The 13,960-nt window shown below is 38.2% G+C and overlaps 2 protein-coding genes across 2 annotated transcripts; both read right to left on the bottom strand.

The window, feature by feature from the left end:
• Nucleotides 1-38: 38 nt before the first annotated feature.
• LOC137187298 (interferon-induced protein with tetratricopeptide repeats 1B-like) lies at nt 39-7,569 on the bottom strand. The gene is made up of 2 exons (XM_067596104.1): nt 6,986-7,569; nt 39-4,334 (listed from the first exon to the last, which is right to left on the bottom strand). Exons 1-2 carry the CDS (start codon nt 6,988-6,990, stop codon nt 3,026-3,028), a joined length of 1,314 nt encoding a protein of 437 aa, XP_067452205.1. The 5' UTR covers nt 6,991-7,569; the 3' UTR covers nt 39-3,025.
• A 451-nt stretch (nt 7,570-8,020) lies between these two features.
• Nucleotides 8,021-13,908, bottom strand: LOC137187300 (interferon-induced protein with tetratricopeptide repeats 1-like). Its single transcript, XM_067596107.1, has 2 exons — nt 13,582-13,908; nt 8,021-10,095 (listed from the first exon to the last, which is right to left on the bottom strand). The coding sequence occupies exons 1-2, from the start codon at nt 13,716-13,718 to the stop codon at nt 8,784-8,786; spliced, it is 1,449 nt and encodes a 482-aa protein (XP_067452208.1). The 5' UTR covers nt 13,719-13,908; the 3' UTR covers nt 8,021-8,783.
• Nucleotides 13,909-13,960: the final 52 nt, after the last annotated feature.

A 13,960-nucleotide genomic window follows, 5' to 3' on the forward strand; every position in this document is an offset into this window, starting at 1 on the left:
GTAGTCATGTGTTACAGACAGAGACTCAGGCTGTAGTATAACTTGCAAGTTTTTTTTTTTTAATCTGAGCACTTTACAAACACAACAAAGCAGAATGTGTAGCTTATAGTCCATCAGCATATTTTTGCAGCTGTTAAAACCCACTAGCTTTGTGCTAACTACTGCAACTGGAGGAAGTTCCTCTTCTTCTACTACTTCTACTCTGCTACAAAACTCTCACCTTACTCAAAGGCACAACTGGGTGGCAGAATGGCAGAAGTCATACAACATATCCACACACATTAATACTGCATAAAATACAAAATTATGAACCCTAGATCCTGGAAAACACGTTAGATCAGATTATTTAATTTTGCTCAAATAGTTAATTAATGTGAAGTTAATTTATAAAGTTAATCAACCTGCATGATGTTCTTTAGTTTTATGTTGACATTCAAAATTGTAGTTGATTTAATCCCCCCCCCCCCCCCCCCCCCCCCCCAAAAAAAACCCAACAACAACAAAAAACAAGGTATGAAATGAACCATAAATAGTTGTATTTATGAATCCGAACCATAGCCATCGCTAGTTGTAGAGACTAACTAACATGTGCAGTTCTCTCATGACATGGCTTGCCATTGTACCCTTTTCTCTCGTGTTTTAAGTGCTTCTTTTATGGTGACTGACTTGTGACTTAATTGACTTTTCTTGCTTGACGTTTAGCATTGACTTGACTTGGCTTACTTGAGTCTAAGTTACAGTGAGAGTGATTTAAGACTTGCTTGAGCCTTTAAGGTTAAGACTTGAGACTTGCTTGTGACTTGCACATGTGTAACTTACTCCCACTTCTGATTTGTGAACATGAACTACTTTCTCCCAAAGCCACAAACCAGAGACGTAAGACTCAAATTTGTGATGCCATCCTGAATAAAGTCTGGAGCTGCTTCATATACAATGAATGTGAAACTAATTTTGTAGCAATTTTTTAATACCCAAATAAGCTTTATTCTATAGTACTTTCATATCTGAAACATAAAACGTACCTGTATGCTAGGCTTGGGCAATGTCTACAGAATTACTTTGTAAAGCAAGCAGTAAAAGGTAATTTTATGATATATTCTGGTTATTAAACATCTAGAAATCTCATACATCTCAAATGGGGATCTGTATTGAATGGATTGCACAATATTGTAAAATGTCAGTAGAAAAATGTAGATATTTATTCAGTGTCAAAGTTGATATAAAGATACTTTTACATAGACCTTCTGGTTTTTGTACATTCAGAACTCCATATATTAATGTGAAATGTCTGTAGATATATTGGGGAGTTGCTTGCAATTACTGTCACACATACTGTTTATACAAAGTAAACCCTATACAATAATGGGAAAATCCTGTAAATATATTGGAGAGTTGATTTTAATTACTGTCAAAAATGTTTTTATAATGTATACACCATACATTTATGGGAAAAGCCTGAAAATATATTGGAGAGCTGCTTGTAATTACTGTTAAATAATGTTTATATAAAGTTAACCTCATACATTAATAGGGAAATGTATGTAGATATATTTGATAGTTGTTTTTAAATACTATCAAATAATGTTAGTAAAGTAATGATTATTATGTTATTAAATTATGTTTTTGTAAACTATTATCACATGATCTTATTTTTTTGTACAGTATAAAACCAATATTTACCAGGGATCTACTGTAAATAGATTGGATAATCACATAAAATAAAATCTTAAAGCTCTCAAGATACCATTAATGGGTGTTAAAGGAGGGTAATTTGAATGTAATTTTACATAATTTCTCTTTGTTTTACATCCAGAAATCTGTACTTTGAGGGGGAGTTCTTGTGGATGGATTGGGTAATCCTATGAATTTACCAAAGATAACTGTATGAAAACAATTTAAATTAGGTAATTTTAAGGTAGTTCTGCAATCTTTTTCATTTTTTGTGCAGATTTATACATTTTTTTTAACATTCTAGCAATGTTTTATAATGAGCATTTTCTTTTTTATTTTATAGTGGTTGGACTGTAAAAATGTAGACAATGTCCAAAGTAAATATCTGTATTTTTAAAATAAATCTCTGTAGAATAACTAAAGGTTTTTTTTACTGTTATTTGATGGTAAGTGTTTGGCAACTTTAGCTGCCAGACTTTTTACCTTTTTTTACGATTTTTTTTCAACACTGTACATAACATGATGAAGATAACAACATTTTAAAAGACCATCTCAGCGCTTTTGAATAACTCAGTTTGTTTCCTACAAATAACAAACTCTATTACTGCTGAGCATCTTTTCAGAGTAAATGTATAGGCTTTTAATTGTTCTTCTTCCTTCCAGCAGTCTTTATCTTTCATTAACTTCACTATAATGATAATATATATGTACTGATTGGGGAAAAACATTTCTGGAATCAGCAGCTCCTCACACTTTGTAACTCTATTGGTCAATAATACAAATTTACAACAGTTCATCAAAAAAAGAAAAAATGTGTGGATTAACTGTGACCCGATTGCTGTGGTTCCATTGGAATAAACTGATTTAGATACTTTTTTTTTAATGAAACAGACAATCCACTAATCACATTTCACTCCACGCACTGATTGACCAGGTGAGGTTTGAACTTCTCTCTCGATCCTGCGGCCTCGAACCTCATGTCCCACTACTTTTTCTTCATCAGGATTTTAATGCAAATAACTACAGAGCTTTTAGGCAAATTCAGCTCTCATTTGAATGAAGTTAAAATTTGTCAACTTTTAACCCCCTGCCTTTTTTTGGCGTCGCTAATCAGTTTTGTGAGACCTGCTATCCCAAAGTTGTTTGATGGGTGTTTCACTCGTGGATGGATCATGTTTGTTTTAATTGGGCTGAGCTTCACTTTCCATTTCAAAACAATTTGAAGAAGTCATTTCTTTAACTTCCACAAATCTTTTCCTCAATTTTTCCTAATGAGTATAAAATCAGAATGATGAATATGTACAGATTTTTTAGGTAATGTTGTACCTTCACTTTCTACTAGATTTAGGATTTTCTAGACTTCCAGCTTGGCCAGTAACTCCTCTATTTCTCCACACATTCGGCTCCTGTTTTTTTCTTTAATCTTCTCCAGAACTTTGATGCTGTTCTCTCGATAGTAGGATTGTTGTGGTATCTCTGCAGCCTTCATGTGATATTCTATCGACCTGTTGTAATCTCGTCTATCAAAGTTTAAATGTTTTGCGTAGTAGTGGTAAATCATCTGTTTTCCTGCAGGTTCCAGATCCATTTGTAGCAGTTCCTGGTAAATCTTCTCAGCTTCATACTGGCTGTGATTTGACTTTGCGTATATATTGGCAAGGGATATTTTCTTCAGAAGTGACGGATGATTGTAAAGAGAAATCACTTCTTTATGGAGACTGATTCCTCTGTCTATCGTGCTTTGCTTTAGGTGACTGTCGTTGTGAAAAATGACCTTCCATCTGTAGCAGAGTGCAGCACATCTCTTCAGGTAACGTTCATCTGGATGTTTTTCCAGAGCCTCCTCTGCCAGAGCAACAGCTTCATCAACAGATACATATTTTCTGTAAACCCTTAATAATGCTTTCATACCACTGTAGCTGCTGACAGGATTTTTCAAAACCTTTCTGGCTAACTTGCATGCTTCATCTTTAATTCTTTCTCCTTTCCTACCACGCTGATCAAGGTAGTGAGCAGCAAGGTACAAGTTCTCTGGATCCTGTTCCTTGGCCATTCTCAATTTCTCCAGGATGTCTTCCTCCACTGGTGTGTCGTCGAACTTGTAAGCCTTCACTAATGCTAAGACACGGCTGGTGTTCCACTGCACCATGTCTGGCTGCATCCTGATGGCTCTCTGGAAGTAATCTGCAGCCAGGTATTGGTCTTTGTCGAATTTCATCAGGGTCCAGGCCTTTTCAGCGTAGATCTCTGGATGGAGCTCGTCCTGGGATGGAGATGGATATTCTTTCAGCAGGGCGCTGACCTTTGACAGGTAAGTCTGACACTCTGCTTGTTCTCCCAGGTGGTGGTGCAGCCAAGCCAGGTTCCCGTAGTTCACCACCAACCAGGGACCTTCATCTGAGACAGTGTTTCTTGACCGGTGGAAGGCCTCTGCAGCCTTGCTGAAGAAACGTCGGGCGTCTTCAGTGAAGCCCAGCTGGTTGTGAATGTACCCCTGCAGATTGTAAATGTGACCCAGCCAGCTGTTTCCCTCCTCGGTGCCAATGTCCTCCAGCTTGCCCCTGAGATATAAAAGTTTGGACCTGCTGGAGTCAATGTCCCAGGTGAAGTGGCACTCCAGGGCCTTCAGTTTGGCCTCCAGTGTTGACTGACTCTGAGCAGCACTGATGGAGAATAAAAACAACAAATATTAAAACAGATGTTAATATAATATGCTCTGAAGCTTTGACATTTTTGTGTAACCAGTGTTCATCTCATGTTGTCGGGAAGGCAAAACTGTTCAATTGATCTACAGTAATCTAGATCAATGCACCATCCAGGAGGTAGAGTGCGTTTTTGACCCACTGTAAGTAGTTTTCTGTTTGTCATTCTTTGGATTCTTTATCTGCCATTTATACAGAATATCAATGTACTTAGTATGGCGCCATGTAAATACAATAATTATCATGCCACATGTCCAACTGTCCTCCCTCCATGATTGTTTAGCTGCTACCAAAGAGTGGATGACCAGAAATTTTCTCCAACAAAACTGAAGTTCTCTCAATTGTGCCTGACATCTTTGTCACTGCTGCAACTCAGTTTATTGGCCCACTTCACCTGAACATTAAATCCACTGCCAATTATCTCAGTATCATCTTCGACCAGTATATAATATTTGACCATCATGTTAATAAGTTTGTCCGGTCCTGTTTTCCTCAGTTAAGAAATATTGCAAAAATAAGACCTATATTGCCCCCTACTGTTCTTGAACAATTAATCCACACATTCATTTTCTCCCGGTTAGACTACTTTACACCTGCCTCACTCAGTCTTCTCTAAAACGTTTACAGTTCTAAAACGTTTACAATCCAAAGTACAGTAGCTATACTTCTGACCAGAACTAGCTGTAGGTCCCACATTACCCCTGTTCTTGCGTCCCTCCATTGGCTTCCGGTAAAATTCAGAATAAACTACAAGATCCTGCTGATTACATATAAAGCACTCCATGACCTCGCCCCTAGCTACATTTCTGAGCTCTTTGTTCCCCATTCCACTTCATGACCTCTTTGATCCTCAAATCTTGGCCTTCTATCTATCCCCGGCACAAACTGCAAATCAGAAGATGACCGCACATAACTCTGTGGAATCATCTTCCACAATCTGTTAGATCGGCTGAGTCCTTGGACTGTTTTAAACAACACCTCAAAACCCATTTATATCGGCAAGCCTTTTTATAGACCTCCCTTCTTGTTCCCATGTCCTGTTTTATTTCATTTTTAACTGATTTCTCTCTATGTCTAAAGTTCTATTCTAAAAAGTTCTATATAAATTTTAAAAAAAGAAAAAGCTTACATGGTAGATTCCTCTTTCCTGGTCTTTTCTCTTGTGCATTAATATATTATCTTTACATAGTAGATGTTTGATTTATATTGCTATTTACCATTCTTAGGATGACAGAAGGGTACAATGTATTTGTTTAGTTAATGAGGTATGATATTTTAATTAATTGAGCGTTACTAATTAAGTGCCAAATCATCAGTGATCAGAGGCCATGTCCAGCTAAAGACCACCAGGTGTCACTGTTGGTTTCCTCAGTGAGATTACCCTGAGGTCATTGTAAATATTAAATGTTTACTTGATACTTATTCTACTTTGATTATACTAGTGTCATCTCAATAACCATAGCTGCAGTATTTGTAAAGATTTGGATAAGTTACCGGTCAGGCTTCTCCTTTATTTGTTTCTGTTGAAACACACTCACACATCAAAAATGAAAACAAAAAAACTAATCAGAGTCTCCAGTCTTGTGTCCTGACTGACACTCAGTGCGAGCATCAAACATCCATCAGTTCGCAACTTAACTTTGAGATCCCTCATCTATACATGTACAGGGAGGGAAGAAATGGAGCAAGGACCATTGAGTGGACAGGAAGGTAGTAAGAAAGGAGTGAATGAGGGGAGGAATGGATGACAGAATAAGTTTTAGAGTAGAGACAGCAATAAAAGCATGAAGGAAACTACAGAGGGAAAGAAAATAAAGAATGAGTAAAGGTAGGAAAGTTAAGGTAGAAAAGGAAGAAAAAGAATTGAAAAGAAGGAAGCAACAAGCAAAGGAACAATAAATAGATGATGATGGAAGCAAGTGATGAGCAAATAAGAATCTGAAGGAAAAAGAAAGGAAGGCAGGGAGGACAGAAGGAAACGACAAAAGCATATGAAATTAAGAAATGGAGAAGTGAACTGAAAGACAGGAAGGATGACAGAGAAATAAAAACAGGAGACAGAATGAGGGAAGGAAAGGAGGAAAGATGGATGAAAGCAGAACTGGGTTTAAATGGCTGATTCTGATACTTTTTACACTTTTTGTTTTTTACATTTTTACATTGTTTGGCAAAAAGGGGAAAAAAGCGGGATGAAATTGACAGAAAGTAACTGATAAGTTATAATATAATAAGCAAAAGAATAATATTATTAAATAGACAGAAAAGAACATTATACAGACTTGTAAAAATGTCTTTGGGTGTGGTGGAGTGGCACTAAGTGACTCAAGACCTCAGTATTTTTTTACAATCCGGACCATGATCCTTGTTGAGATAATTTGGAAAAAGCGAGAAATATAAGAAATAAAATATAATAAAAGGGAGCAAACTGAAGGCAAAAGAAAGAACAGTAGAGATGGAACAAGAAAAATAAAGTAAGGGAAAACTCAGCAGCTCTGACTGACAATACAAACGTTGTCATTAACTTGCAATATCCATAATGTTAATATTATGGGCTGTAATGCTCTTAAATACGACATTTTTATACATTTTGAAATGCAGAAGCAGCTACTCACCTCATTATCCTGCTGTTCCCTCAGTATTTCTCTGAATATTAGTCTGAAGCAGCTTTTGGGTTCGCTGACATAAAGTCAGTAGCTGTTGTCCAACTTCTGCTTTGCTGTGAATGCTGTGATTTTGAGCATAATCATACTGATGCAGAAATGTCTTTTAGAAGAGGGGCGATGCGAACAGACGACTGCAAACCTGCAGAAACTCCGCTTCTTTAGCATAGAGAAAGACGAGAGGAAACATGGAGACTTATGAGGGAAACTGTGAGGAATAACGGAAAAAGCTCGACCCCGTAGTGAATTTTAGAGCCCGTAAATTCGCGCGAATAAAGTTCGCTCCTCGTTCATTCAAAGGCATCTTAACTTTCGTTTCCCAGCAATAAAAACTTACTGCCTGACTGCCTGACTAAAACAAAATCAAGACTCATCAGATTTCCACTAAAAGGACGAGTTCTTCAGGTGTCTTAAAACAACAGTCAGGAGCCCAAATGAACAGTGAAACCTGTTTTTTCTTACTGTAATCATTCCTCCTGTTCATACTGACCATTAGAAGATCCCTTCATAATGCATTTACAATGGAAGTGATGGGGGACAAAATCCACAGTCCTCCTTCTGTGCAAAAATGTATATAAAAGTTTATCTGAAGCTAATATGAAGCTTCAGCGTCCAAATGAGTCAAATCAAGTAGATATCTTTCAAAGTTACAGTCTTTTTAGTGCCAACATCCCTCTTTTTGTTACTATACTTCCACCTGCAGCTCAACAGGGAAACCGAGGAAACACAAAGAGGGAATCTGATGCTAAAAAGACTGTAAATGTGGCAGATATCCACTTGATATGACTAACTCAGACTGGGAGAAATGATTACAGCAAGAAAAACATGTTTCAATGTTCATTTGGGCTTCTGATTGTTCTTCTTTTAATGTTGGCAGCAACTTTCCAAAGTTGTAGTTTGACATCTATCAGTGTTTTGTGTGCAGTGCTGCAAAACTGTGTAGAGAACATGAATATCTTGTAAATTAACCACCAAAATAAACATACATTAGATTTTATAGTGTTTATTTAATAGTATTAGTACAGTGTACAAGTTTTTACCCATACAATCAGTTCCACTTTGTGATTATATGCAGGTTATACATCATATTAATCTTTACATTTCTCATCAAACAGTTCTATTTTTCACTACTACAAAGCTTACAGCAAAGCAAATTTCATATAAAATGCATTATGTTCTTATATAAACTTCAAAAACAGTGCTAAGAAAAAAACAAAATCAACACACCAGTTATACAGAAACACCATGGTTATATATGAGTCCAAAAACATCTGATTAAAACCTGACAATTAAAGTTCATAACATGATTATGGTAGTAACTTCACTATAATCTTAATATATATGTACTGATTGGGGAAAAACATGTCTGGAATCAGCAGCTCCTCACACTTTGCAACTCTATTGGTCAATAATACAAATTCACAAGTTCACAACAGTTCATTGAAAAAAAACAAAATTGAAAATTTGTGTGGATTAACTGTGATCTGATTGCAATAAACTGATTGAGATGCGATTTTTTTTATGATGTTTCACTCACGTCTGCTAGGAAAATGGACCGGATCATGTTTTTCTTAAAAATTAGACTGAGCTTCACTTTCCATTTTAAAATAATTTGAAGAAGTAATCATTTATGTAACTTGCACAAATCTTTTCCTCAAGTTTTCCTAATGTGTATAAAATGAGAATGATGAATACATACAGATCTTTTAGGAAATGTTGTACCTTCACTTTCTACTAGATTTAGGATTTTCTAGACTTCCAGCTTGGCCAGTAACCTCTCTATTTCTCTACACTTTCGGCTCCTGTTTTTTTCTTTAATCTTCTTCAGGACTTTGATGCTGTTGTCTCTAAAGAAGGATTGTTGTGGTATCTTTGCTGCCTTCATGTGATATTCTATTGACCTGTTGTAATCTCGTCGATCATAGTTTAAGTATTTTGCGTAGTAGTGGTAAATCATCTGTTTGTCTGCAGGTTCCAGATTCATTTCTAGCAGTTCCTGGTAAATCTGCTCAGATTTAGCCAGGCTATGATTTGACTTTGCGTATATATTTGCAAGATCTACTTTCTTCACAAGTGACCCATGAGGGTAAAGAGAAATCACTTCTTTATGGAGACTGACTGCTCTGTCTATCATGCTTTGCTTTATCCGACTGTCCCTGACAAAAACAATCCTCCATTTGTAGCAGAGTGCAGCACATCTCTTCAGGTAACGTTCATCTGGATGTTTTTCCAGAGCCTCCTCTGCCAATTCAATAGCCTCATCAACAGATACATAGGTTTTGTAAACCCTTAATAACGCTTTCATACCACTGTAGCTGCTCACAGGATTTCTCAAAACCTTTCTGGCTAATTCACGTGCTTCATCTTCAATTCTTTCTCCTTTCTTAGCACGCTGCTCGAGGTCATGAACAGCAAGGTACAAGTTCTCTGGATCCTGTTCCTTGGCCATTCTCAATTTCTCCAGGATGTCTTCCTCCAGTGGTTCGTTGCAGTGCTTTAAAGCATTCACTAATGCTATGACATGAGTGGTAAGCCAGTCCACCATGTCCGGCTGCATCCTGATGGCTCTCTGGAAGTAATCTGCCACCAGAGGCTTTTTATCTTTGCCAAACTTCATCAGGGTCCAGGCTTTTTCAGCGTAGATCTCTGGATGGAGCTCGTCCTGAGATGGAGATGGATATTCTTTCAGCAGGGCGTCGACCTTTGACAGGTAAGTCTGACTCTCTGCTTGTTCTCCCAGGTGGTGATGCAGCCAAGCCAGGTTCCCGTAGTTCACCGCCAACCATAGACCTTCATCTGAGCTGGTGTTTCTTGACTGGCGGAAGGCCTCTGTGGCCCTGCTGAAGAAACGCCGGGTGTCTTCAGTGAAGCCCAGCTGGTAGTGAATGTACCCCTGCAGGTTGTAAATGTGACCCAGCCAGCTGTTTCCCTCCTCGGTGCCGATGTCCTCCAGCTTGTCCCTAAGACGGAAAAGTTTGGACCTGCTGGGGTCGATGTCCCAGGTGAAGTGGCACTCCAGGGCCTTCAGTTTGGCCTCCAGTGTTGACTGACTCTGAGCAGCACTGATGGAGAATAAAAATAAGTAATATTAAAACACATTGTCAGCATGTTAATATAATATGCTCTGAAGCTTGATGTACAGACAGGTGACAAATTAAAGGAAAAACTGGTACATGTCTGAATGCTTGACCACAACAGTGAGGGGATCTGGTGGCTCTTTTATATGTGGGTGGCATTTTGCTGACATGGTTTGGGTCCACTTGTCCCCTTAGAGGGAAGGGTCACGGCAAATCAATACAAAGTTGTTCTGAGTGATCACCTTTATCCTATGATGAAACATTTCTATCCTGATGGGAGTGGTCTCCTCCAGGATGACAATGCCCCAGTTCACAGGACACGAGGGGTCACTGAATGGTTTGATGAGTATGAAAATGATGTGAATCATATGCTATGGCCTTCATAGTCACCATATCTCAACTCAGTCGAACACCTATGGGAGATTTTGGACCGACGTGTTAGATTGTGCTCTCCACCACCGTCATCAAAACACCAAATGAGGGAATATCTTTTTGAAGAATGGTGTTCCTCAGCCTTGGCATTGATTCTACTGTCTCTGGAACTCTTCTGAAGGGCTGAACACCATTCTCCAAAAGATATTCCCTCATTTGATGTTTTATCTGGTGACCCTTTGTAGGGGCCTGACCCCTAGGTTGGGCTGTGGTTGGCCGGTGAGAACCAATCTGCACTGCCAAAGCTTCAAAAGTATGCGTTACTCAACCACGCAAACCTGACTCGACCTGCAAACCACTAACTTTTTTACCAACCGTGTTTACTAAATACCATCAGGCTCAGTGAGCTGTGGTCAGGGAGCAATGTGCTGCAGTTTTGTTGTCAAAAGTGTGATTATTATGACCTTTGGACACCAACAGAAAAAACAAAAAGCGTAAGCTATGTTCTTCTATTGCTCTGCAGCTTGTTTTCTGCTCCTTTGTTGAGGAAATAATGTTGTTTTAGCTGTGTGTGTGCTTGGGAGTGAGTGGGCAATGTGTCATTGTTGGGGTGTTTTGTTGTGAAATGTGCTGTGGTTAATGTAGGCAGCTAGCCATCTCATTAGCTGGAGAGCTAATATGTGCAGGGTGTTTTTAGTTGCATAGCACCGTTTTTGTTGTGTCGTCATGCCAGTCATTTGTTGACGTTAGCGGGAGAGAGGCAAAGCACTCGTGAGCGCGCAAAAATGTCACATCCTTTGGATTTTCGGAGAAAATCTGGCCCGAGTCCTTCACATAGGCCCCCTTTACACCCTGCATTACAATGTGTGTTGTATCCAGATTGTATCTAGATATGATTTAACCTGATTACATTTACACCTGGTATTAATAATAATTAATATGTGTCTCCAGTGTCCACATTGAGATCAGATTGTTCTGTCCAGCTCAAACAACCGAATGTCACATCCTCCTCTTATTTGTGCAGGTCCAAAAAAACAACAACAAAAACAAAAAAGATGGTAACCATCCATGAAGCTACACTATTGTATGGACTTTTGCTTGTGTTTTGAAGCGGCGGAAGAAGCGGCGGAAGAAGCGGCGGAAGAAGCCGACACTCGGTCTGGTCTCGACTCCATCTGCAAGTGTCTTGAATATCAATAGCTTTATTAGTGCTTTCTTGCTAGTAGCTTCGCTCACTAACTGGCTTATGGATGCTACCTTGATTTGGAACAGTCACAAGTGAGTACGTATTTCCACCCACCTAGTTGTTGTATGTGGATTGACAACGTAATTGCATTTACATTTATGTTCAATATGGTCATGATGCGACCCTGACCACCACGAGAGGTGGTTTGGTCGATCAGATCACAATCCTTCCTCAATGCGTCTTGGGTGCATTTACACCTGTACTTTCATGTGGTCAAGCACTATCTGATTGCAATCCGATCACCAAAAATGCATTTTAATGCAAATTGTAAAGGGGTCATAGAAATCTGTCAACAGGCTGTTACAGACAACCGAGAAAGTTGGGAAAGGTCTAATTTTTTTAAGTTAGCATTACAACCTGTTCACTCATTGGCAATAAAAAACAATTAATACATATACATTGCTTCACAATTCTTTCATATAGAACCTTTAAGGAATTGTTCTAACTTTTTAATTTTTGCAAATTAACATCTATGTGTGAACCCAAATATGAGTTTGTACTTACTAAAAAAACTACACTTTTCTCTGTTTTTCTTATAACTTGAACCAAATTGCACAGTCCTAAAAAAAAAAAAATTATTAAATACCTGCAAATTATTCCAAAAAGTCCAGGAAATTAGTATAAAATTAAAGGACCTGTAAAATAAAGCGTTACTGTTTTACGTGTTTTTTTGTTCCTGTTTGCTTGAATTTTATCACACTATTGTTTTGCATTATGATGTAATGTTAACTTGTGTGGACCCCAGGAACAGCATTGGGCTGTGAAGCTAATTTGACATAGCAGCCAAACCGTGTAATTACCACATCATGTGATGCCATTAGGCCAAAAAAGACTTGTTACCATAGACTTACTGTGAAAGAGATGTCTGTAAATGAGTGTATAAATTCTTTTGAGTGTCACAACCCCCGCGAAATGACTCGTCTCACTATTAGAATTTGATCCATTCGGTCCGATCACATTTCGAAAGTCTGCAAGGGCTGCATGATTTAATTGTTTTATCCCCATTCAAGTTAGCTGGAGGGCTAAACCGGAAGTAGCTGGCTGGCAGAAGTCACTAATGCTTGCTCTATGGGCCCCACAAATGCGGAAGCCATGCTGAAGAAGTGGCTTCATGCCCCATTGAGCAACTTTTATAGGAATGAACGGGACCCTGTCTCCGACCCTGTATCCAGTTCTCTTTATACATCCTTGGTGTGGATCCCAGGATGAGTTGATACCTTGGTAGTGGCTAATGTGGATCCAAATAAATAAATAAAATAAATTACACTTAAATAACACATGGTGGGTTTTTATGGCCGATTCTGATAGTTTTTACTCTCATCTTTGACTGTTTTGAGCCTAAAAATAAAGTAAAATAAAAAAGAAGAAAAAATAATTTAAAACAAAATAAATGGATTTAGCATTTCTCCACCAGGCAGTGTGTTATAAATTTACATAAAGCAACTGATTAGTTATAATAATAATAATAATAATAATAATCAGGAGAAGTACATTAAGAGGAATAAATAATTGTTTAAAAAATAGAAAGAAAACATAATTTTACTGAATTTCTTTTTGGGTGTGCGTCTCATTATTATTCATATTATTCATATATTTTAAAATCCAGACTGTGGTGCTGGCGGAAAGGGAAGATAGAAGAAAGAGAACGAGAAACTAGATGAAACTAGAGCAAAGTACAGAATAAAGAAGGGAGGGAATGCAGCAAAAGAAGAAATGACGTAAGGGAGAAGCACTGACTGATAATAAAAACGTCGTCATTAACTTGTAAGATCCATAATGTTAATATTTTAGGCTCTGATGCTCTAAAATAAGACATTTAATGTATTGTTTGAACTGCAGAAGCAGCTACTCACCTCATTATCCAGCTGTTCTCTCTAAATATTACCGTTGATGTTGAGCACACGTCGTAGTGTTGCCGAAGAGGCGGGTCGATGCGAACAGACGGCCGTTCGCTGCAGCGAACTGCAAACCTGCAGAAACTACGCTTCATCAACGTACTGAGAGACGAAGGGGAACATGGAGATTTATGAGAGAAACTGTGAGAAAATAAGAGAAAAAAAATCTCGACCCCGTAGTGAATTTTAGAGCCCGTAAATTCGCGCGAATAAAGTTCGCTCCTCGTTCATTCAAAGGCATCTTAACTTTCGTTTCCCAGCAATAGAAACTTACTGGCTGACTGCCAGATTAGAGAAAGTCAAGACTCATCAGACTTCCCCTTAAAGGACGAGTTCA

Source organism: Thunnus thynnus, chromosome 8 (assembly GCF_963924715.1).
Source record: "Thunnus thynnus chromosome 8, fThuThy2.1, whole genome shotgun sequence".
NCBI classification, from domain to species: domain Eukaryota; kingdom Metazoa; phylum Chordata; class Actinopteri; order Scombriformes; family Scombridae; genus Thunnus; species Thunnus thynnus.

Coding starts and splice junctions, on each gene's coding strand:
- LOC137187300 (XM_067596107.1), bottom strand. CDS start 13,718: ATGAAGCGTAGTTTCTGCAGGTTTGCAGTTCGCTGCAGCGAACGGCCG. Junction 10,096..13,581: donor GAGAACAGCTGGATAATGAG/GTGAGTAGCTGC, acceptor ATTCTCCATCAG/TGCTGCTCAGAGTCAGTCAA.